The sequence below is a fragment of the Larus michahellis genome, chromosome 23 (genome assembly GCF_964199755.1).
Source record: "Larus michahellis chromosome 23, bLarMic1.1, whole genome shotgun sequence".
Lineage (NCBI taxonomy): Eukaryota > Metazoa > Chordata > Aves > Charadriiformes > Laridae > Larus > Larus michahellis.
The window spans coordinates 3,314,048-3,338,615 of record NC_133918.1 but is presented as its reverse complement, the minus strand read 5'-3'; the positions used below and the strand labels follow the sequence as shown (position 1 = coordinate 3,338,615).

At 54.4% G+C, this 24,568-nt stretch overlaps 1 protein-coding gene across 3 annotated transcripts in view; it reads left to right on the top strand.

The window, feature by feature from the left end:
- Positions 1-24,568, top strand: part of CELF5 (CUGBP Elav-like family member 5) — a 44,846-nt gene that overhangs the window by 17,932 nt on the left and 2,346 nt on the right. For 2 of the 3 annotated variants that reach the window (XM_074565709.1, XM_074565707.1), the window contains exons 3-12: positions 4,319-4,370; positions 12,395-12,523; positions 13,099-13,178; positions 14,181-14,327; positions 20,136-20,280; positions 20,944-21,090; positions 21,307-21,369; positions 21,457-21,540; positions 22,615-22,758; positions 22,872-23,037. In XM_074565709.1, the coding sequence (XP_074421810.1) occupies positions 4,319-4,370; positions 12,395-12,523; positions 13,099-13,178; positions 14,181-14,327; positions 20,136-20,280; positions 20,944-21,090; positions 21,307-21,369; positions 21,457-21,540; positions 22,615-22,758; positions 22,872-22,999 (1,119 nt within the window). In that variant the 3' untranslated portion in view covers positions 23,000-23,037. The remainder of the gene's footprint in view (positions 1-4,318; positions 4,371-12,394; positions 12,524-13,098; positions 13,179-14,180; positions 14,328-20,135; positions 20,281-20,943; positions 21,091-21,306; positions 21,370-21,456; positions 21,541-22,614; positions 22,759-22,871; positions 23,038-24,568) is intronic. The other variant, XM_074565708.1, reaches the window with a different exon arrangement.

Genomic DNA, 24,568 nt, shown 5'->3' with positions numbered 1-24,568 from the left:
TGCTTCCTACCAGTAACCCCAAAGACGACTAACAAAGGCTGTGGACTTGGGAGAAGGACAGCAATGCAAACAAACATCATCAGAGAGCGCTGTGGGCTCTGGAGGGTAAGCGTGGCTGTGTTTGGAAAAGGGAGGTGTACATCCAGTCGGGAGGCAGCGGGAGTTTTGCCCCCTCCTATGCATTAGCCGTCCGGTGTCCATTGCTCCGTGTGGCTCCAGGAGGCTTCGGGAATCCGGTGGGTCATGGAGCTGACGGCTCTTCGTCTGTGATTAGCAGCGGGTAGTAAGGACTGGGTGGGGAGGGACTCAGAGACATTTGTCCCGTGGTGGCCTGACAGCATGCGCTAAGTGTTGATACGATATTCTTCAGGAATGAAAAATAATAATGCTTAGCTGAATAATTTAATGAGGGAAATAAAGCTCAGCTAGTGAGGCAGGCACAGGCTCACAAATCATTTGCTCAAGTTGTCTGCGTCACATGTGTGTTCACACGTTTGCGTTCTGGGGTGATAAAGGGATGGATGTCTGCACGTGCCTCTACTGGGCGCTTGGAATTTATGGCAGGCACATCCTGACTCTCTTGGATTCTGTGCCCAGCTGGGCATCTCCAGATATGGCTTTCTTAGACTACGGTGTGTTCTCTGATTACTGTACAGCCTGAGATGATGCCTGGAGGCCGGAAGAATTTGTACTTCCAGACTTCACTGGGCAAGCCAGAAGCGTGTCCTCCCTGCTGTCCTGTTGCTCTCTTTCTCCCTCAGTTGGAAGGGGTGAAGCTTGACCATCCTCTCTGTGTGTTGAGTTCCTGTAGGGGACAGAGCTCTTTGTCTGAAGCCTGTATACGAAATTTAGGACCCCTCAGGGTCACTTCTCAAGGCCTTGCGACCTATGTTGTTGAGCGAAAGCAACTGTGGACTCTCTTTGCATTTGTCGGCTCACACCTCTGCTTGAGAGGCCTTCGGTATTTTGTTCATCTTTAACAGCAACATGGGACTTAGGAGGATTGAAGTGGTGTAGTCCTGTTTGTGGAAGCCTCTGGGTGTCCAGTTCTCCGCAAGGAGGACCATGCCTGCCTCCGCCTCAGCTGGGACACCTCCCATTTCGGGAAGCAGCAGGCAGAGGATCCTGCTCTTCTCCAAGCCTCTGCATCTGGACAGATTTCTTGTATCTTGTTTTCTCCTCTTTACCCACATCTCTCAGAGCAGATGAAGACCAGCCCAGAGACCGGACCTCAGTTCGGTGGGTGGCTCTTAAAGTCACTCTGGAAATGGGCATCCCTTGACCGAGGGCTTGGTGTGACATTGGCAGAGGGGGGGAGTCTTTCTGTGCCTCGCCAAGGCGCTGTGTCAAGTGGGCAAGAGAGAAGCCGTGGCGGCGGCTGTGGGGTGCAGGGCAGCCCGCTTGCTTGGTCTCATCCTGGGCAGCCCCGTGTCCTCTTGCGCCAGTGCTTGCACCTCCAGACTCGCACCAGTGCTAACCCACGTCACTGTGCTGGCATCGGCGCTGGCACCTCTGCCGCCAGCGCTGTCTCGCGGGCATCGTGCCACGGCCCTGCTGGGGGCCCGTCACCGCGCCGTGGGTGTGGGACCCTGTGGGGCGCGCTCCCCCGTGGCGGGCAGGGTCGGTAGGGCCAGCCATGGCTCGTCCTGCCGGGGACCGGCCCCGCAGCGCACCCTCGGCTGCGTAGCGGTCCCTGGGATGGGGGGGAAGGAAAGGGCTGGACAGATGGGGAGAGGGGGCCCCCTCCCCAGAGATCGTATCCAAATGTCTCTTTTGTGCAAAGCAGAGGGAATGCCCCCAAGAGCTGGTTTCCATGGCAACCACAAATGTCAGGTTCCATGTGGTGAATAACCGTTTCCATGACAACACCTCCTTTACCCTAGGTGCTGGGAGCCGGAGTGACAGCCCTGTTGGGGGAGGGGACAGGGAGATGTCCTCAGGTACTTAACCCCCCCCCCGCCTCCCCCCATCCTTTCCTTTCCTTGCCCCAAGCGCTCAGCCCCAGCATCCCTGGGTGGGTCTGGGCTCACGTGGGCCTGTGATGCTCTTGGCTTCCATGGCATCCTTCCCTCCCTCCCTCCCGCCCTTCCCCCAAATGGATTTGCTTCTCTCAGAAGCTGAGATCCGAGTCTGTCCCTCCATCTCCCTCCCATCTGTTTAGCTTAATCCTGGTTTTGCATCCTGGTTAGAAACAAAGCTATTTCTCGGTGCTGTGGGAGCAGTGGGGAGTGAGGTGACCAGCTGCCGCTCTTGGCTCTGCACTGAGCCCTCTCGTGCGAGCGCACATCTGGGCTGCCCGCCCTCTCCCACCCGGCCTGCTGCCGAAACACCCCCAGCCTCGGCTGGCACAGGCGGATTGCCAGAGGCTGGGAGCAGCGATAGGAGCCCGCTGCCTCTCAGCGAGGAAATCTGAGGCTTTCTGGAGCAATGTCTGACCACATCCTTCTGAAGCCCTGCCCCACGTCCCACTCAGCTCATGGGCAGAAAGAGACGCCTGGTCCTTGGCAGCTCCTGGGGGAGCAGCAGCCCAGAGGCTGGCAAGTGCCAGTGCTGCACATGCCAGGGCCACGTGGCAGCACAGCGGGATGCTAGGAGCTCTGCAAATCTATGCAGTTGATTGGGAGTGGGAAAGGGACCTTCATCCTTTCCCTCTCCCCCAGATGACACAGCAAGTCCTGGGAGATGGACCTGGAGTTGGCATTGCTGCCTCCGAGGTGCAGCATGGCAGCAGCTTGGCCTTCCTTTGGGGAGCTGCCAGCCAGTCTTTGGCTTTGCCAAGCAGCCCCGTGTCACTCCTGGAGGCAGGGATGGTGTTGCTTGGGGCTGGTCCCAGCTTCTGCTCATCCTGCCTGAGATCCACCAGGCAGTGGCAGCCAGCTCACAGCTCCCAGCTGCCCAGAAGCGCTCTCCTGTGCCCAGCGGTCAGGCGTCAGCGGCGACGTGCCATGCCACGGCAGCCCATCACCTTCTGGTTGGCATCTCTGTCCCGTAAACCGCAAAGTTATTTCACGGGTTCCCTCCAGCTGTTGTGAACGTGGGCTCTACCTCTGGTTTCTGTCCAGTCTGGCTCAGCCACTGCTTGGAGATTGACTGCAGTCCACATTTTGCGTGCTGGCTTCTAAACACGTTGCAGCTGGTGACTTTTATGGCTTGATTTCTTTTTCTGTTTTGTTGTTGTTGCTGTTCTTCCTGAGGGCGTTTCCTAAGAGAGGGGGCAGATGGTATCTGGACCTGCAACATGTGCGCGGGTCTTACCTGTGGTATTGTGATTGTTTTTTATTATGAACGTCAGCGACTCAAGCCGCTGTCAGCCTCTGTGGATGATGCTGAGAGACGTGGAGCGAGATGTGCTGTGAGTGTGGGAATCTGTCTTGTCCACCGTTCCTCGGAGGAGATTCTGGCTCAGTTAGATCCTGGGAAGAAGGCTGCAGCTTGTTGGCTTCTGGGCAGCGTAGGACACGCATAGCTTCCAGCAGATGAGAGTTTTGCCCTGCTTTGCAAATCAGACAGTTAAAGCTGTGGGTTACTTAATGCAGCTACTCCTGGGTAGAAGTGCTGGAGAGTCCCCGTATCACGTGAGCGAAGCCACCTCTCGGGCTTGTTGCTTGTGGTTGGATTATTGCTGATGACACTAATGGGTGCGAGAGAGGTAACCAGCTCTTCGCAACCAAGCGAGTGGAGTTTTGTCACTTGGAACCTGAGCATTCCCCTTGTGGACAGGAGATGTTGCTGGAGAGCAGCGCTGCTCTTTCTTTAGAGCCGCTCTGGTGCACGGAGCTCTGACTGCGTGAGGGGCTGGGGAAGGGGAAAGGTAACGTGCCTGCTTGCTGTACGGCTCCTAGCCAAGTTCAGAGGCAGCCTTTCGTCCCTCCTGCGAGGAAAGTAAGCGACTCTATTAGGTGAGGTGACCATGCCTGCGCTGAGTCGGGGCAGGCGCAGGAAGAGCTTCCAGGCAGCCTCACCTTAGGCCACCCTGACCACTGTCCGGGCTCCGGTCTCATGGTGATGAGCTGCTTCCTTGGAGCCCTTTCTTTGCCACTTGCTGTGTCTGAGGAGGCACAGGCTTATGCATGGTGGGCCTTTCCAGGAGAGCTCTTCCCTGCAGGCAAGCAACTGAGCAGGGAAAAGTGCCAGGTTTCCTTTTGAGGAGTCCAAAATCCGTGTGGTCCCTTCTCCAGGGGTTTTGGTTGCCATCACGATGTCTTGGTTCCCTTCTGCGCAGCAGGCAGAAAGGGGCACTCTGGTGCCACTGCCATTAGCACCATGTGCCAGGCAGATGGGCCAAGCTCTAACCCTCTGCATTTCTCTCTCATTGCAGATGGCGCGCCCGATTCAAGTGAAACCCGCAGACAGCGAGAGCCGTGGAGGTAGTTGTCATCTCTCCTTGTTTCTCCTTTGGCGGCTGTGTGCTTGTGAGGGGGACCAAGAAAAGAGGCAGGGTCCTGACCTGGCCTTCCTCTCCCCGCAGTCTGTGAGGGGCTGTCTGTGTGTGGCAGGGATTTGGGGGGGCAGGGGGAGAGTCTAGGGACAGGTTGGGGAGCCTTCGGCTTGGCACAGCAAGCAGCTGAGAGCACCCCAAGTCCTAAGGGTGATTAATAATGTGCCCACTCCACTCTCCCAGCCCTTTGAGGGTACTCCTCGCCTGACAGTGTCTGCCCCAGGAGGCTACTGAAGCAGGCACGCACTTTGGTCGACGGCACCAGGGGCCCTGGAGAGCGTAAGCAGTTGGGAAAAGGTTTCTTCGGTCTTATACCCGATCAGCCCAATAAAAGCCAGATCCCTGCAGCAGTACTGGCTTTTTAACCTGTTCAGCTCACGGCTCCGCAGCCGATTCTCCTGTCTGCAGCTCCCTCCTCTGCCTCCCCGTCGCTGTTGGACTGTATCGGCCTCTCCACTCCCGGTCCTGCAGCAGCCCCCATCACACTGTCAGGGCCCAAGTGCTGTTGCAGAAAACAGCGTGTGATGGGGAAATAGCGCCTGAAGGGAAAGGATCCTGAGTTAGGCCTGAGATGGAGGTGCTGTTAGCCTGCAGGGGACCAGCTTGGTTAAAGCAACACATACTGAGTAGTTCACAGCTGGAAGACTGGGAACAGGAGAATCTCTCTTAATGTAATAGCTTACAGCAGCTCCGATGCCTCCTCCAGGTGGAGGTTTGCAACTCCAGCCCTTTCCAAATTTATGAACGTGTTTTGCTGCTTTTCCTTGTCTTAGCAATACATTTCTTTTCCTCTTCTCTCCATTCCTGCATCTGCCTCTCCATGCCTTGTGCTGTTGGTGTTGCCTCTGAAAGCAGTTTAGTAGTGGGGAGGGAAGAATTTGTGTGAGACTGTTTGTCCTTAGGGCAGCGTATCCTGCATGCTGTGTTTAGATTTGGAAGGCTTTTGTTTTAAGTTTTAAGGGGTCACTTCCAAGCAGTTTGTAGTGACTTTCAATTATTGCACTGACAGGGACATGAGATATATTTTATAATATTTTATGTGAATGTGTGATCCTCCTTTAAAAAAAAAAAAAGCTTTATTGGTTTAAGTCAGATCATTTTTTCCAAATAGAATCCGTGACTTTTCGTTGTTTGCTTGAGGGATGAGACACCTGACTTTTACTGAAGTCTGGGCATTTTTATTCCCTTGAGCTATACTGGGAATCCCAGACATGCCGCCTGTAGACATGCTCCTTTTGAAAAGAACTGTGGCTTAAGCCTCCAAAGAAACTAGCATGCCTAAACCACGTAGGACTGGATTCATCTCGCCTTACTTCAGCCCCTGGGTTCAGGCTTGAATTTAAGGTGCTTGTCTGTATTATAGACAGTAAAAAGAGACCAGTGCCTTCAGGGTGATGCCACTCTCTCACTCTTGACACCGATATTAGGAGTGGATGAGCTGTCCTTTAGAGGTGCGGGCAGTGGATAGAGGAAGCTGGCTGCTCACTGACACCTCATATTGCCTCTACGTACGACCATTAGGTGGTCAGTCCTTCCCCCACCACATTGATTTAAAAAATTTACACCCCAGATTTCTAATTAATTCAGAAATCGTGTAATTGTATCTGAGGTTATTCCTAACGAGTCTTTTTTTTTTAAAAAAAAAAAAAAGCGTAGGAGACCAGGAAAGCATTTGCCACTCGTAGCAGTAACTCAACATCACAAAACCGTTACGTGTACGCCATGGCAGATCCCGTGCACCCTCCGGCTGTAAGACATGGCTGCGTAGCAACCCTCCCAGCCAGCACGGAGACACGGGCAGATGCGCTTACAGACATACCCCTGCGTGCGTGGCTTTGCAAACACATGCATGTGTCTGCTTGACACACGCATTCATCGCACATCACAGACTCACAGAATGTCGGGGTTGGAAGGGACCTCTGGAGATCATCTCCTCCAACCCCCGGCCACAGCAGGGTCACCCACAGCAGGTGGCACAGGAACGCGTCCAGGCGGGGTTGGAATGTCTCCAGAGACGGAGACTCCCCCACCTCTCTGGGCAGCCTGTGCCAGGGCTCTGCCACCCGCACAGCAAAGTTCCTCCTCGTCTTGAGATGGAACTTCCCATGGGCAAGTTTGTGCCCGTTACCCCTTGTCCTGTCCCCGGGCACCACTGAGAAGAGCCTGGCCCCATCCTCCTGACACCCCCCCTTTCAGTATTTATCAGCGTTGATAAGATCCCCCCTCAGGCATCTTTTTTCCAGCCTGAAGAGCCCCAAATCCCTCAGCCTTTCCTCATCAGAGAGGTGTTCCAGTGCCCTCAGCATCTTGGCAGCCCTTTGCTGTCCCCTCTCCAGCAGTTCCCTGTCCTTCTGGAACCGGGGAGCCCAGAACTGGACCCAACGCTCCAGATGCGGCGCCCCCAGGGCAGAGCAGAGGGGGAGGATGACCTCCCTCCACCTGCTGGCCGCGCTCTTCTTGATGCCCCCCAGGATGCCATTGGCCCTCTTGGCCACGAGGGCACATTGCTGTCTCATGGTCACCCTGTTGTCCCCCAGGACTCCCAGGTCTCTTTCCACAGAGCTGCTCTCCAGCGGGTCACCCCCAACCTGTCCTGGTACATGCACACGTTTACCTTCAGCAGTACCACCCGTGCACAGCTGATGTTCCTCCTGCATTAAGCCCTCACGCAACGGCCGTAAAAACAGACCAAAGAGACAATTCAGGCTGCGAACAGAGCGTCCGCTGCAGCTTTGTTTTCTGAACAGTTTGTGTCTCTTTGATGAGTGCGACTCTGGAATCTCTGGTGTCTAATACTAGGCTGAGGTCATTTCTGCAGCCTTTCTTTTGCCAGTGGGGCACTTCTAGGGATTCTGTTCTGTACACAGCCACCTAGTATCACAAAATGTGTTGGGACTTGATGCCTCAGCTCCTCTGTCAAATTGAGCTGAAATAGGCCAACAGGTTGAAAAACAGGAGGTTGATTTGGAGGCAAGCTTCTGGTCAAGGCACTGGACTTTGAAATCTCTTAAGTTTATGAAAAGTGGCACAATATCTAATGACTGCAAACATCGGGGGATCAGCTCTGCTTCCCGCGGAGAAGGTCGTGGAGAAAAGCAGCCTTTGGAGTCCGAGCACCTTCTTCCCTCCAGCCCATGGGCCTTGCTTCCTTCCAGCTTCATGGCAGAGCTCAGAAACGAGGAGCTCCCGCAGGATCCATGCCAAACTGGAATTTTGCCTGAGGCACCAAGACAGCACCCTATATTTGTCTGAATCAGGTGGTTCTTTCCAAAGGTTTCTGTCGTGATGCTCCACTTGTCAGGGAAGTGGATGAGCCAGTTTGTGGATACGGGAAGAGCCATTCCCTATAGCAGTAGCCCCACACTGGCAGGAGCTAAAAGAAAGATTTGGGGCAGGACAAAACAGCTTGGACTAGGAATTTATCAAGGGAACGGTTTCATGCATCAGTGAGGCTCTGCTCTGGATTATCATTGAAGGGAACCTCTTTTATCCTCTCTAGGGACTGACAACTCTCAAATCAAGCACCCTGAATTAAGTACATGAAGTTAGAGCACCAGAATTTGTCTCCTGGTTTAAGAGATGCTAATTTTTGGCCAAGCCCCTCAGGAGCTATACGGGGATGTCTGGATGCTCGGTGTTACTGCATCCTGCAGAAGGAATTCACCAGTAAACAGATGCCGCCTGCATTAGTTCAGAGGGGGACCTGTGATTCTGGCACAGGCTTTGTCAGCTCTTTCCTCCTTTTCCTTACGCCTCTGACGTGAGCCGGGGCAGGGGGGGTGCCAGGAGGAGATGGAGTGAGGGGGCAGAGGAGCTTGTCTGTGCTTCTTGCAAGACCCGGAGCACTCTGCTGCACTGATGCGATAGGACAGCTAGCCCGAGCCCATTAGCGCTGCCTTAGAGACGAGGAACCTCTCTGCATCCCCGAGGAGATTTGCTTTGTCCCATCCACAGCCAACTGCTTGCGCAGGCTTCCTCCCTCTCCCTGATCCTTGGTGCTGACAGCTGCTGGCCAGATGACCTAAATCCACCGGGTTTAAAGGGGAGCAGTGTCCAGTGCTTGTGTGCTCTCCTCTCTCTCTCGTGGCCAAAGCATTCAGCCTTAACCCCTCCTTTGTTCCCATGGTATCTTCATCAGCAACCTGCTCTGCACTGGCCCTCCTCCCGCTGCCTGGGTGACTGACTGTGCCCGGAGCATGTTTCCATAGGAACTCAACAGTCGGAGATCAGAGACAATTTTCCTGGTTGCTGGACGGCATGGGAAATTGCCAATCAGAGGGTGAAAAACAAGAGCTGGAGAGAAAGCGAAGGGAAAACGGCAGGAGGAGGGTGTGCTGGTCCAAGTGGGGGAGAGAAGATCTTCCAGCGCTGCAGGAATCCCTGCTGGGGAGCCGAAGGAGCCAGCGAGCCACGGCAGTGGCATGAGGATGCCAGCTGATTTGGGATCGACCGCTTTAAGAGCGGTGACAGCAGACATCAGGTGAAAGGGCTGGCAGGGGTTTGGCCCGGTTGTGGAGAGATGAGGCAGCTTGGTCATTAGGGGGGGAACACCACTATTTGAGAGGCTGGCTTTTTTTTTTCTTCCAAACTCGAAAAAGAAAAGCTGAAATTCCCACATAAACACCGGACTTCCAAAACGTTCCGTCACTGAGCCCTGCCAGACAGCAGAAGACTGGCAGTAAAACCGCAAGAACGGAGACTGGCATCCGCCGTTTCAACGGACCTTTCCCAAAGCCCAGGGTAAAGAAAAATAGTTTTGATCCAACAGAAAAGGTACGAGGATGAAACCACATGAATTATCCGGGAAATTTCAAGACCCTCTGAAGGAGAAGACAACTAGTTAACTCACAGTTTAATGTTGATTTGATTGTAAGTGGACAAGGTTCCTTTTCGGTCAGTGCCTCTGTTGCAAAGTCGTGGCCTCTTGCATCCATTACGCTGTTGCTTGGCGGAGGTTTAAGCTTTGGGTGGCGGTGGTAGCCGTCAGGTCTCTGCACCGAATTAGTCATCAGCCAAAACTGGAACCACTTACCTGACTGGTTATCCGCTGGTATCTCCACGGGTTATCCACTATCCTTCTGCAAAAACCCCACTTTCCACAAAATCAGATCCAGAAGCAAAAGGCCAACGTTACAAAAGTAAGATTACGTCCGTGAAGCTCTATGTTCCCCCCACCTAGAGTTCCAACTTTTTAAATTTCTAATATAACTGGCTTCCCCCTCTTGACACCCCTCTGCCACCCTGACCCAAACAGCCAGCCAGGGCTTCCTAAAGAGCGAGGTAAGACCATCGAATGCATTTCTGGCTGTTAAGTCTTAGTCCACAATCATTTGCCTGTTAGTTCAAAGAACAGAGGCTTATTTTACGCCATCTGAAGTCAGCGCGAATATTTCCCAGTGTGTTCCTCCCCTTTGCTGATGGGTTTTTTGAGGAACTCCGGCCGTGTTTGCAATCCAAAGGCGGCAGCGTGGGGCACGGATCTGAAATAAGGCCTGGCTGCAGCTGCAATATAGATTCAGGGTAGAGGCAGGGGGGACACTGCAGAGCTCGTGTCCCCTCCCGTAGCCAAACTGGGATCGCACACGGCACCAGGTCATGGTAATGGGAGCACAGAGCTACTGCTCCTTTAGCTTCCATTCTCCTCTCCAACCTCCCAAAAAATATGTTCCTGACCAGTCCCGTTTTTTTTTCCAGTCGGATTTTTCACCTTCTCTATGTGCTATTTTTCGGCTGCTTCCCCCAGCGGGATTTCTGAGCTGGCCCTTGGGTAGGGGCAGATCCCGTCTCATTGCTAAGGCAGCAGCTGTGCAGCACCCGCTTTATGAGCTCCTGTGCCTTGGCCGGGGATTGTCGGGCGTTGCCAGAGCACTAAATTTTGGATGGAATAATTTCAGCTGAAATAGTGCCTCCAAAATGCAACCATTGTCCTGTGGGTGCAGGGAGCAATGTAGCAAGAATCGCAAGGAAAATGGAAGGGGATGAAATTCCCCCAGGTTTAGTTATCCAGGGAATCGTGAAAATGGGGAAGCTGGGAAATTTGGCCATTAAAAAATACACAAGGCCATGTATTTCAGCCACTTCCAGTGATATAAATCAGGAGTATCTGTTTGGGACTGGGTAAGAGCCTTAGATGCAGCACTTTTAACCCTTTTATCTGTGGTGGATTGAAGTGGCATCTGTGTTGCATGTACGTCTGGTGCCCGGTGGGGAGCGGTGCCTGCGCCAGCTTGTGCTTGGGCTCCGTGGGGCGGTGCAGCCGCGCAGAGCAGCTCCCTGTGGCGCCTGCATGGTGGAAGACTGCATCTCCCTGCCGTCCCTTCTCGCTCACCGAGGACATTGGTTTGGGAAGGCACCTGCTGGGGCTGGGTCAATGTGCAAGCATGTTCCCGTGCATGCATGAGCCTGCGTGCTTGTCCGTTAACGTCGTGTGTGCGCGCGCGCCTGCTTTCCTGCGAGGGAGCGTTGGCACGTGTAGATACCTCCTGCATGTGCTCCCAAGTGTGTCTGTATGCGGCAGAGCAGCCGGGGGAGGGGGGGCGGGCAGCTTGCTCACTTGTCCGGGTGGGAACCATCCTCTGAGCCAAGGGGAGCAAGGAAGGGGCTGGGGGGAGGCTTTGCCGGCAGCGTGAATGTGTAATGTGTCATCCATCCCTGCCGTACATACACACCACCACCCCTGCAGCCCGCTCTGCTGCTGTAGCTCCGAGACCTGTTGTTTTTCAGGTCACTGCACCCTCAAACAGATAGCAGCTTCCTTGCTATTTTCCCTGACGTGCGTCACATTACATTGCTTTTGTTTGAAGCCGGGTCCTCTGACCCTGTCGCTAACAATAAGGGATCCTCTGCTCCTCCCAAGCCATATTCTGACACGTTTGCTCCTATGGGTCATGTCTCCCCATGCACGTTTGGGGCAGCGGGGGAAGGTTAACTCTGCAGTTGGCACAACCATCTCCTTGCAAAAATGGAGGTTGGGCTGGCGTTTAGGCTGGGATTTTCATGTTGTGCTGTTTTAATAGCTGTTCGGAGCAATCTGTGGAGGACGTTGCCCCAACCACTGCTCGATGTTTGTGCTGGATGGGATGGCATCAGGCTGTGTGATGGGCCCCTGGGTGTTCTGATGGGGGTACAGAGGGGGAGAAAGCCCCATGCACCTTTTTTCCCACCTCCGCACTTGACCATCACAACAAACCCCTTCTCCCTTCTGATGGAGGATCCCAGAAGGACCCTGAGCTCAAAGTCCTGGATGCGTTGGCCAGCCTTCCGGCCCTCTGCCAGCGTGACATGGGTACGAAATGCCCTTGGAGAGGGGGGAGTGGGGGCCACGGAGCTGTTGGTTGGCCCTCACCCAACTGTCTCGCATTTCGCTGGGCCTGTGGTGAGGCAAACTGGGACCCAGGATGCCAAGGGTTTATTTCCAGGCCTTAGAGGACAGCTCGGTAGACGTACTGGTTAGACTGGGGTAGGGAGAGGCAAATTGAAGCTGAGATGCTTGGTTACATAGCAGCTGTGGAAACAGTCATCTTGGAGAGAAGGGAATGGAAACAGAAGCCAGGGGTCCAGGAATTTATTCACCCTGCCTGGCTTGGCCTCCTGTATTTCCTAAGGGACCTCTTGAACTTCACATATTGTTCCATAAGGGTATAATTGCCCGGGCAGTTTTTCTTATTACCATTTTTGTCGGATCATTCAAAGGAAAGGCTAATGAATGAATAGAAGGAAATTATTAATCTTTTGTTTTCCTTTGGGGGAGGTAGGACAGGGGAAGCCACAGAAACCTTTGCAGGTGTGAGGAGCTTGGGAGGACCCTGCATACTCACCTCTGGAAGCATTTCAGCAAACCATTTCCATGCCAGGCATGTTTTCAGCACCTAGGCTGTTCTGTGCTTAAGTGTCCCTATCCTCCTGCTTTGGACTGTAAGCCTCATAGAAGGTTGATGTTTCTGTGTTTGCCCCTAGGGGACAGGAAGCTCTTTGTGGGCATGTTAAATAAGCAGCAGTCTGAGGATGACGTGCTCCGACTCTTTGAACCATTTGGGGTCATTGATGAATGTACAGTGCTCCGCGGACCTGATGGTAACAGCAAAGGTGTGAACCCCTCTGTGTGTTGTGCCCCTTCTCCCTCCTCTTCAGGTAGCGCTTACCTACCTCACCGCCTGGGTCTCCTTTCCACCGGGGCGTTACTCCCCTGCCCATCTTTAGGGGAACCCGTATCACGGGCAGGGCAGGAAGAAGCTGCAAGGAAAGCCTGGGGAAGATGGGGAAGATGGGCAAGAGACCAAGGTGAAAGGAGAGGGAGCAGAGCACGATGAGTGGCTGAGCTACGGGGATCGCTGGTGAGCCTCTGGGCCCGCGATTTCAAATGTTTGTACCCACAGTTAGGAGTGCATAGAGAATTTGGGAAAGTGGTAATCGGGGGCAAGGGTGAAGATGGTGACATCGTCTATAGAGTATAGCATCGAAGTAACGATTCGAGACCCTTCCTGTGTTTTCCAGGATAGAGGACTTGGGATGAGTCATCCTTTTTGTTCCCTGCTTTCTTGGGGTGGCTTTCCTTTGCCCTGCCCGAGTTCCAGATACTGTCCCTTGCGTGATGTTGCAGGGGACCCTTTCACGGCAGTCCTGTCACTGCAATCTCCTGTGCTCTTTCTGTCCCTTTCCAGGCTGTGCTTTTGTAAAGTTCTCATCTCACACAGAGGCTCAGGCAGCAATCCACGCACTCCATGGCAGCCAGACAATGCCCGTGAGTATAAGGCCAGGGTACCTACCCTCATCCTCTTCCCATCACACCATTGCAGGGACCTCCCCTCACTGTCCAAAACCATGACAGGTTCGACTGCGGTTTCCAGCTCGCGTGGTTGTGGAGGGTGGGGGGGTGTGTGTGTGTGGGGGGTGTGTGTGTGTGTGTGTGTCCACATCCGTGCTCTTGTATTTGGGAACCATCCTGTCTCCTGGGCTGGTGTGTGTATCTATGTCCAGACTGATAGGGACAGCTATAAAGGCTAAACAAAAGAGAGCCGAGAACCAGGCCATGAATTTGGCTCAGAGGCGGCTACCTGGAGTAATTCAAAACTGAGCAGGGTACGAGCTAACAGTTCAGCGATGTGAGCAGTCAGGACTCCCACGTCTGAGCGCACTCCCCGCCTTCTCTTGTTCAGGCAGTCGAGGAGGCCTCTGGGGCAGGCTGGGTGTGGGGCGGAATGCTTTGTGCATCCTGTGGGGCTGTGTAGCCGCAGCTGTGCCTTCGTGTGCAAGTGGAGCTGCAGTCGTCATCTCGTCTCTCACAATCTCTAACCTGGATTTGGGGCACCTTGTGGGCAGGACGGTGCATTGCTGCAGCCGGGGTATTTCCAGCTGCCAGGAGCTGCTCAGCCTAGCCAGCCGAGCTCATGGTGGTGGAAAGATGGTGCTTGTGGCTGACGGTGTCCTGCGTGTTCCCGCCTGCACCTTGGTGAACACAGACGGGGATTTGCGCACCCGCTTGCGCAGCTGTGCAAGGCCCAGGGTGTGCGGGGAAGGGCGGGCGAGGGAAGGGTTGGATGGACGGATGGATGGGGAAGGGCACAGCCCAGGCTCCGAGCAGCTTCCGAGCGCGTTCACACCAATATTTGCTCTTCTGCTCCTCTTCCCGCTCCTCTCTGCTGCCTGTTCTGCCCCATCCCACCTCGCCTGACTGCTGACTCTCTGGCTGTCCCACACCTCTCCTCCTGCCGCTCCTCTCTCTGTCTCCTCTCTCTGTGCCCAGGGCGCCTCCTCCAGTCTAGTGGTGAAGTTTGCTGACACAGATAAGGAGAGGACCCTCCGTCGTATGCAGCAAATGGTGGGGCAGCTGGGGATATTCACTCCATCTCTCACCTTGCCGTTCAGCCCATACAGCGCCTATGCGCAGGCTGTGAGTATCGCGCGTGTGTGCGTGGGGAAAGGCTGCCCTCCTGGCTATGGGGCAACACCGTACCTGAGCTGGGAGACCACCGGCGGCTCTCTGTAACACGCGGGAAAGCTTCCCGGCACCCGGGAGTTGTTCCTGGCTTCAGTTTCTCCAGTCAGCAGCCTAATCTTTGTGCATTTCTCTCCTGGAAGGGGTGACAGGAGAGAGCTGGGACCTTCTCAACGTGAGGGTGGATTTCGCTGGTGCGGTGTAGGCTGGCAGAGGTGTCTGGGAACAGGTCAAGCATGACCCAACATCTTTCCGTCTTGTTTTGAGAACAGCTCAGAGCCACGATTCCTGGGTGATGTCTGCCAGACATGACAGTCTGCCAGCTTGTGAACTCTTCCTCAGGGTCTATGGCACAAACGTGTGTGTCTCTGTTTTTGGAGCACCGCGAGAGCCCTGCACCCGGCTTCGTGTGTTTATTTCTCTGCTGAAATTCTCAGGAGGGCCCTAATCCCCCCAGGGTTTTCTCTCACGGGTAGCGTGACCGTGGGGTTTGCAGGATGCTGGAGAGGGAGCTGTGGGTAGCAGAGGGCCAGAGGTGTTCCAGCAGTCTCTGACTCGTCTGGCAAGACTGGCTGTGCTTTGGCTCTTGGTGAGAGGACCTCATTGCCTCGGATGGTGGTGATTGCCAACACGGAGGGAGGTTCCCAAACTCAGCAAGTCCCTGATCAGCTGTGGTGGAGCATCTTTTGGGTCTTCTTGGTGACTCTCACTTTCAGGTCTCTGCTACCAGTTATAAAGCCCATGGAAGGAGGCTCAGAAATTCATAGAATCATAGAATCTTCATGGTTGGAAAGGACCTTTGAGATCATCGAGTCCAACCGTACACACACACACAAAAAAAAAAAAAAATTGCTCAAGGCATGAGAGGTCCTTGTGTCAAACAAAGAACTCAAAGGTAGATACTATTACCGAAAGTAATTTTGCTGGGAGGGGAACGCAAATAAACCTGTGTTTCTAATATATATGGACACCTCTTTCAGCTCTGGCTTCAGTGGCGACTTGGTGTGGCTGCCTTCCACCTGCGTGACAGAGGAGGAACAGTTTCTCAATTGGTGGTGGTTTCCTCTCAGAGAATTCCCCGAAACTGCCAAATGCCATTTAAGTGTGTGGCAAAAGAAAAGAGGCTCCATGCCGCTGGGGAATTTTGGAACTGTCAGGGTTTAACCCCAGGCACCAGCTAGGACCGCGCCGCCGCTTGTGCGGTTGTCTCCTTTCCGCCCCCCCCTAGAAGCGTAGAGAGAAGAGGGAAAAAAAGAGGGGAAAGGAAAGGGAAAAAAACTCGTAGGTTGAGATAAAGAGAGTTTAATAGAATAATAACAGAAAAAGGAAGATAACAACAACAACAATAATAATAATGGTAAAAGAATATACAAGATAAAGTAATACGACACAAGTCGCTCTCCCCACCCTGTGAATTGGTTGCTCAGCTCCTCCCCAGCAGTGATTGCGGATCCTCCCCCCGCCGGCCAACCCCCATTTAAGTAGTGAGCATGACATCTACGGTACGGAATATTCCATTGACCGTTCTGTTTTCTGTCTGTGCTCCTTCTCAGCTTCTAGGGGAAGCTCAAAACAAGTCCTTGACTAGTATAAATACCACCTAGCAACACCTAAACCAGTCTGCATTACTGACATCCCTTTCAGAGCAAATCTGAAAACACAGCAACCGCTGGGAAGAAAATGAACTCTATCCCAGCTGAAACCAGGAACCAAACGCAGAATTTGTCCAACGCAGGTTATTTGATTCTTCTTGTGTAATGAGGCTGAGAACAGCTGTGCCATTCCAAGCTCCAAGGCTTCCAGAAGAATGGTTGAGAGGGGAGAAGCCTTTCTGACCAGTATCTCTTGCCAGCACCAGTCTTTTCTCTCCAGCCCCGTAATCCGCAAGCCAGCTCTACCTGAGGTCTAAGGTTGTAGCTTCGCTCAGCTGTGGGTCAGCTATGAGACGAGCATTCTGCCCTACCTTCTGCTCTCATGGAGCTGGCGCTAACTCGGGCACAGTAGGATGGTGAGGGAGGCAGGAATGGATCACGCGGTGAGGTTATGGTGGCAGAAAGTGCTTTATTAGCTTATGGTCCAGGCTGTGTAAGGAAGGAGAGTAGCGAGAGCTTCCAGACTTGATCTTCGAGTGCCCTCCAAGCTTCCGAAACTCCTACTGATGACAAGAAGCCAGTCAGGCCCAGAATGTGCTCCTTGCTTCTCTGCATCTTCTTTCTCCTCAGTTGTGTCTGTCAGTTTGCTGCTTTGTCTGTGATTCTTCACTGGCCGCCTTTATTTTGGCTTTCCCCTTGACTCAAGACTCAGCCCGTCTCCCACTGTCAGGTTTTTTCCTCCTTTTCCTTCTCCTTTCCACTGGTTTTGGTTCTCTCTCCTTCTTTCTGAGGCACTGACCTCACACCTGATTGTTTCTTCTCTTGTGTCATCCCAGTCTTTAGTCTCCCTTCTCCTGGAGGAGAGATCCTGGCCAGTTCTCGTATGCATACAGCGTCCCCATCAGAGGGAGAGGGTATCAACCCTTGGAAATCCCAGCTAATATCTCTGGAAGCGGGGACAGAAGGGAGGGATTTCCTTGCTGAATCTCCTAACGGCACCTTCAAAATGTCCTGCCACGGGCAGCTTTTGGGAGCTGGAACCTCTGGTACGCCCAGGGCTCGAGGGAACTCCAGCGCAGTTCCTGCTTGCGTGGTGCAGGGCTTGGAGAACCCCCAGGGTTCCTCACAGGCCCAGGACATGCAGCTAACAATCATCGACGTGGTGGAGTCAGACCGAGAGGAGCGAGTGCTGCCGGAGCGAACTCCTGCATCACAGGCATTGCTTCGTCCCTTCACAAGTGAATAAGCCAACAGCTTTCTCTCCCTGTCCCCACGGGACTTGCTGCCTCGCCAAGGCAAAGCGGTTCCCAGAGGCTCTGGCCTAAGAAGAAAAAGTTTGGAGCTTGGGTTGTTTGGGTTTTTGCTTGTTTTTTTTCAGTTGGATGTTTTAAATTAATTGCATTTTCCTATAAAAACTACCTTAAACATGAAATAATCACAAACTATATCAGGTCTGCAGTTATTCTCATCTATTGAAAGATACAAAATATTAAAAACAGTCAAACAGTACAAGTTAGCTGATACAGTTTCTACAAAGAGTTCTCACACTTAGCTGGGAAATGTGACTGAGCATCTGGAAACAGTTTATTTCAGTGCTTAAAACAGGTTTTGATCCCAGGTGCCCCTTCTTCCAGTGAAAAGTGAGTATTTCCTTCATTTCGGTTTATTCGACAAGTTGAATTAGGTCAGATGGAATCGGGGAACCGATTGGAAGCTGAAAAAATAATAATCTATCGATACGAAAGAGGCCTGAAGTCTTAAAAAAGCAGCCAGTGCGATTTACTAACTGCTTGTAAGGCTTGAATATTTCTTGTATTTCATAAGTCGGTTAGTTCTAAGCAGAAAACGTAGTTTGTTCACACAGACCCCTTTTCTTTCTGCTCTTATGGTTCATCATGGTGATTTTATTTAAGTAATGAAGACAATTTCAGCATGCTAGTTCGGTGCACGGGCAGTCGGATGCAGGTCTTGTTCCAGCCAGAGCCTGGCACAGAGAAAGCATTAATGAGAAAAAAGAAAATCAATATTCATCTAGTAAATAAGAAATGCCTTGGTTCCTGCATCCTCAAATGGGGACAGGGTGAAGATAGGAGTAGATGTACGCGCAGACTGCTGGCCACAGGGACACCTTCCTTAGCCGAGTTTTGTGCTCTCAGAAAGGCCACATTTTGCTGTAATCCCGGTGCAGGGTGAGCGGTTGCCGGTAACGTGAGTGAATCCTGCTTGAGGGGAGTCACTCCAAAGACTGCGGCAGCGAACAGATGAGATTTCAGCCCAGTTGCTTTCCGGAGTCGAGCAGTAGCGAAGCCCTTCGCTGTCGGTCCGTCCTGCCTGCCTGCAGAGACCCTCTCGGCCGCCTGCCTCGGCGTGTCCCACCTCTGCTCCGACTCCGACAAGGGCTCTCCCCTCTCGCAGCGCTGCCCTGCAGAGTCACTTCCACCCCAGCTGCTTCGCCTGTGCCAGGTTACAGACACAGCAGCGCCATGAAATCAGGCGATTCCTCTTCTTTTTTATGCAACAGCAGTAATGAGCTTCTGCGTGGAGGAAATTAAGAGAAGGTTTAGCTAGCTATGAACTTTTTAGTTTCTAGATTCTCCAGCTGAGGATCTGGTAACTGGCCAAACTGTCTTACTGACGCAGCCGTTTGTGGACGAGGCAGGCTATTTGAGTGGTCTGTGTTTCTGTTGCAAAGCAGACAGTGGCGCGCGGTTGTAGTTACCTGTGCTTTTCTTGGGTTTTGCCATGTGCCACCCCCCAGCTCCTCCGGTGGAGCTGCAGAGTTTCTGGCGAGCTGTGCCTGTGCCTCCCCTGCTCTTCTTGCTCCATGGCGACGACAAGGCTTATGAAGGGGCTGGATAATTTTGCATCCAGAACTAAATCTTTGTTGCCGCTGCACTCTGAGCACAGTCCGATTTGACCTTATGCTCCAGAGCACCAACTGATGGCCAAATAAGACCAGAAGGGTTTTTTTTTCCTTCCTCCTCCTAACCCTCCTCTCAACCTCGCGTCCTACCCTCCCCACCCCCCTTCTTTTGGCATTGCGGGTCTTTGCCCAGCCCCGAGTGTCAGGGGACCACAGGAGCTGCCACCCCCAGCCCCCGGGTGCCGGCCGCTGCCAGAGGAAGGCCTGGGCCCCATGGATCGTGGGGCAGACCTCCGATGGCCGAGCAGTCCCTCAGAGCTGGGCTGGGCAGGGTGCGCACACCGCAGTGAGCTCCGCGTCTCTCCAGCAGCACGGCCTCCCTGCTGAGGCTGGGCAAAAGGAGAGGGATTTGGATCCCTTTCCTCCAGGAAAAGCGATGTTATTTACTACCTGAGGCTGGGCAAAAGGAGAGGGATTTCCATCCCTTTCCTCCAGGAAAAGCGATGTTATTTACTACCTGAGGCTGGGCAAAAGGAGAGGGATTTGGATCCCTTTCCTCCAGGAAAAGCGATGTTATTTACTACCTGAGGCTGGGCAAAAGGAGAGGGATTTCCATCCCTTTCCTCAAGGAAAAGCGATGTTATTTACTCCCTGGCGCTGTCCCGGGAGAGGAGGCAGCGCTCAGAGAAGGGGCTGGGGCTGGGGGGAGACGTTGCTGTGCCCGCCGGGGCGGTGGGGCCCGTGGCGAGAGGGAGCTGCTGGGTGCCAGGGGCGGCCCTTCCCCACCGCAGCCGCTCTCTGAGCCCGAGGGGCCCGTCCCCGTGGCCCGGCGCTCGGCGGGGCGAGCGAAGGCCCCTCGGGGCTGCTGGCAGGCGGAGAGGGCGAGGGCGGGCGGGGGGGGCTGTGGCCCTGCCTTTGCGGAGGACCCCCCCGCCCGGCCCTCGGGGGCTTCGGCGCATGGCCGGGCGCGGGGGGCGGCCCCCGCAGGCCCCCCCTCGGGGCCGCCGGGCGCCGCGACCCTCAGCCGGGCGGGCGCGGGCCTCGGAGGACGCCGCCGCCGCCGCCCGCCGCGGCAGGTCCCGCCGAGCCGCGGGAAGCTCCGGTGCCGACGGCGGGATCCCGGCGACCCCCAGTGGCGGCTGCGGGCGACGGCGGGGCCGCAGCTCCCGGCCGGAGGCGGCGGCGGGGGAAGGCGGAGGCCGGGCGGCCTCCCCGAGCTCCGCCCGCCCCGGGGGCAGCCGGGCGTCCCCTGAGGGGAGCCGGGCCCCCGGCGGCGCGGCGCCCTGACGGCGCGATCCTGCCTTGCAGCTGATGCAGCAGCAGACGACGGTTCTCTCCACCTCCCACGGCAGCTACCTGAGCCCAGGCGTCGCCTTTTCCCCTTGCCACATCCAGCAGATCGGCGCCGTCAGTCTCAACGGGCTGCCAGCCGCTCCCATCGCACCGACATCAGGTGAGGGGCTGGCGCGGGCCGGGCTGCGGCGAGTCCTTCCGAGCCTCCTGCCCCGGCACTCAGCACGGTGCTCGCACGGGTCAAACAGTTCCCGCATCCCTCCGGGCTCAGCGTCTGGATTAGGCCGCTCTTTTCTACCAGCGCAGGCTCTGAGGGCAGCAGTCCCTAGCGCCGTGCAAATTTCTGCAGCCTCCCTGACACCCTCCCGCGTTCAGCACATGCTCTCTTGCCCTTCTGCTGTTCCTCTCTGCTGCACGGTGGTTTTTTTCCCCCCTTTGATATCATAAAGAAAGAGCAGGTTCCCAGGATTGCACCTGACTGAGTATACCACCATCCCACGGTAATAATATCAGCAATAAGTCACGTCGGGTTTGACCCCCTGTCAAGAAAAGGGCTTTGTCGTGCTAGATGCTGTGCAAACCTGGATTAAAAATGCTCCATCCCAAAGCTCTGACAGCAGCCAGGACTAGTGATGCTACGCCCACTCTTCACACTGGTGCTGCCTCTAATTTTGTGAAGGCTCCAGCATTAATCTGTCACCCCCACGTGCCGACTAGAAGAAATAATGGCTTCGTACGCAGCAGTTTTGCTGGGCAGATGGAAGGAGGCAGCATGGGCTTTGCAGGACCTCGACTCTCATGGGACTCTCTTCTTGCTCTACAGGGCTACATTCACCACCTCTCCTGGGAACAGCAGCCATGCCAGGGCTCGTGGCACCCATTTCAAATGGCTTCACTGGAGTGGTACCATTCCCAAACGGGCATCCAACCTTGGAAACAGTTTACACCAATGGTCTTGTGCCATACTCAGGTACGGAGAGCGGGAAAAAAAAAACATCCAGAGACCTCAGGAACTGCAGTTCGTTCCTCTTTTCTGGTTTCCCCATAGAGAACACTTTGTCTAGCTCCCTACCAGCCAGGCACTGAGACTCACTTGGTGGGGGGGTGTGGGATGGGCCGGGGGAGAGACACAGGGAACACGGGTGGATTCCCTTTGCTCTGCTTCTGATTATGTTCTTGTCTGCAGCCCAGGGCCCTTCAGTAGCAGAGACTTTGCACCCAGCTTTCACAGGAGTTCAGCAGTACGCAGGTACCAGCTTCCCTTGAATCCCTCAGGCCCTTGCGTGGCTGCCCAGATCCTCAGGTAAACAGTTTGTTCTGTCTCCTTGGAATACAGCTGTGTATCCAACCACCACCATCACCCCCATTGCTCAGAGCATCCCTCAGCCACCTCCCATCCTGCAGCAGCAGCAACGAGAAGGTGAGGATCAGGGTGGGAGTGTGTGTCTGGGGGGGAGGCGGTGGGATTTGCGTAGCTCATCTTCTGCACCACAGCACCAATGGAGAGGAGATGGCACTAACCTTTGTCCGCCCTAATCTTTAATATTGGAGCTGGGTTACGGAACCAGCTGTGTCTCTGCAGTGAGCGGACTGGAAGGGGTCAGAGGACGCCTGTCACACGTACTTTTTGCCAGATGCTGCCAAGTACAAAGGGGACAGCAAGCACTGGAACACCAAGCTTTGACCCCCAAAGGGTATATATAGAGTCAGCACCTTCCCTGCGCAGGCAGGGGAAAAGAGCACTTCCTCCCCGTCGTTACTGGTGCCAGAACCACACTGGTACCAGTCAAACCAGCCTCTCCAACGCACTGTCCCCTCACTCTTCAGCCTTCGTGAGTTTGTTTTTCAACTTATTTCAAAACTGGCCTGGACAGAATGTGAAGGCAAAGGCATTCTCTGTCTGCTTTGTATAGCAGGTGTCAGTGAGGGAACAACTCCTTGTGCTCATCAGGCTCACGGGGAGCAAGTGAAGGAGTGGGCAGGACCGGGTCAGCCCAGAAATCGGCTGTGTGGCAATCCAGGAGATTTCCAGTTAGGGCTGTGGCTTGTGGGCTGAAAGCATCCACTGCACAGCTGCGGGCAGGGAACGCTAGGGCAGCGGCTTTCACGTGGCAGTGTCTGCTGGCCTCCTAGGACTGGGAGAGCTACGAACAAGGAGCTGCCGCCTCAGCCAATTGCCTTCCAGCAGAACAGCACCCCGACACTGGCAGAGTTGTTGTGTCCAGCACCCCACGTGGGAACTGGGCAGGCTGTCATAGCGACTCTTCTCTCCAGAAACTCCAGCTCTGCAAGGCACCTCCCAGCCGCTCCTGGGAAGCCCTCAGAACCCTTTGTGGGCCAGTGACTGAGAGAGACAAGCGAGGGGAGGTCACGGCAGAAGGAGGCAGTGCTGGGGCTCTCCTCCAGTGCTGTGCTCTAAGTTGAGCCCATTTCTCTTCCCCTTCCTTTTGGGGGCTCTCTGTTTTGTCCCTCCCCGTTGCCCCCATGCCTGCAGGTCCTGAAGGCTGCAATCTCTTCATCTACCATCTCCCTCAGGAGTTTGGAGACAATGAGTTGATGCAGATGTTCCTGCCCTTTGGCAATATCATTTCCTCCAAGGTCTTCATGGATCGTGCCACAAACCAGAGCAAGTGTTTTGGTGAGTGCTGACGCCAGCGGGCAAGGGAAGTGTAATGGATAACAAGGACATTCATGCATGGAGCATGGCACCAACAGTGACGTTATTATCCATGCCTGTGTCCTGTCCTTCAGGTTTTGTAAGCTTTGACAACCCATCCAGTGCACAGACTGCTATCCAGGCCATGAATGGCTTCCAGATTGGCATGAAACGTTTGAAGGTCCAGTTAAAACGACCCAAGGACGCTAACCATCCCTACTGACGGCAGTTGAGCAAGCAGGAGTCACTTCTGCAGCACAGGTAAAGCTGGCACCATCGCAGCACAGTTTCTACGCGGCGCTGGCCAGTGGCAGGGGGCAGCAAGGTCTGGCTGCTCCCTGCGGGGTGGGGAGGCGGGAGCTGAATGCAGTAACACAGCTCGGGGCAGAGGCCTCGCCTGCCGCGCTCAGCCCCAGCGCCTGAGCAAGGCGACCGAGGCAGGCCAGGAGATGCTGGCCAGGTTCAACCAAGAGTCTAGCTCATCAGGCAAGCTTGTGGCAATGAGGCAGGCCCAAGGCCAAGCCAGAGAGTCCATCCACAGGTCAAGACCAGAATCAGCTCTGGTGAAGGTAAACGGGCTCAGACGTAGCCCAGTGATTGCCAGGCAGGCCTGGAATGAGAATAATAAACAGATCCAACACAAGGGTTGGAACCCAGATTGTAAGATCCGTGGACAGGACAGGTCTTCCATGATACAGGTCAGCCAAGGACTGAAGGCGCCGTAATGAGACTCCTGGACCCATGGGCAGAGTGTGGACAGAGGCCACAGGGGAGGCTGGCCAAGGCCATTAAGGCCCATTAGTGTGCTCAGGACCTGACAGGCAGCTGGGTTCAAAGTACCCGCCCGTGGTCTAAGCAAGGTTTCAGTCTGCTTTCTGACCACGCCCAAACAGCGTTCATCTTCCTGAAAAGGTTTAAAAACCCGATAGTTTTGTTTTCAGTTGTTACATGTGCTCTGAAATTAGTCTGCAGAGAACGCTTGCCATGGTTCAGAAGGGACAATCCCATAGAATCGTAGAATTGCTGAGGTTGGAACGGACCTTTAAGATCATCAGGTCCAACCATTAACCTACCCTGACAAAAACCACTTCTAAACCATGTCCCTAAGTGCCCCATCTACCCTTTTTTTAAACACCTCCAGGGATGGTGACTCCACCACCTCCCTGGGCAGCCTATTCCAATGTCTAATAACCCTTTCAGTGAAAAAATGTTTCCTAATATCCAATCTAAACCTCCCCTGACGTAACTTGAACCCGTTTCCTCTCGTCCTATCACTTGTCACCAGGGAGAAGAGGTCAGCCCCCATCTCTCTACAACCTCCTTTCAGGTAGTTGTAGAGGGTGATAAGGTCTCCCCTCGGCCTCTTCTTCTCCAGGCTGAACAACCCCAGCTCCCTCAGTCGTTCTTCATAAGGTTTGTCCTCCAGACCCCTCACCAGCTCCGTTGCCCTTCTCTGGACACGCTCCAACACCTCAATGTCCTTCTTGGATTGAGGGGCCCAAAACTGAACGCAGTACTTGAGGTGGGGCCTCCCCAGTGCCGAGTACAGGGGGATGATCACTTCCCTAGTCCGGCTCAGTGCACTGTTCCTGATACAGGCCAGGATGCTGTTGGCCTTCTTGGCCACCTGGGCACACTGCTGGCTCGTATTCAGCCGGCTGTCCACCAACACCCCCAGGTCCTTTCCTGCCAGGCAGCTTTCCAGACACTCCGCCCCAATCCTGTAGCGCTGCACGGGGTTGTTGAATCCCATGATTCATAAAGATCACAGAAAAGCAGAGAAAAGGTGAGA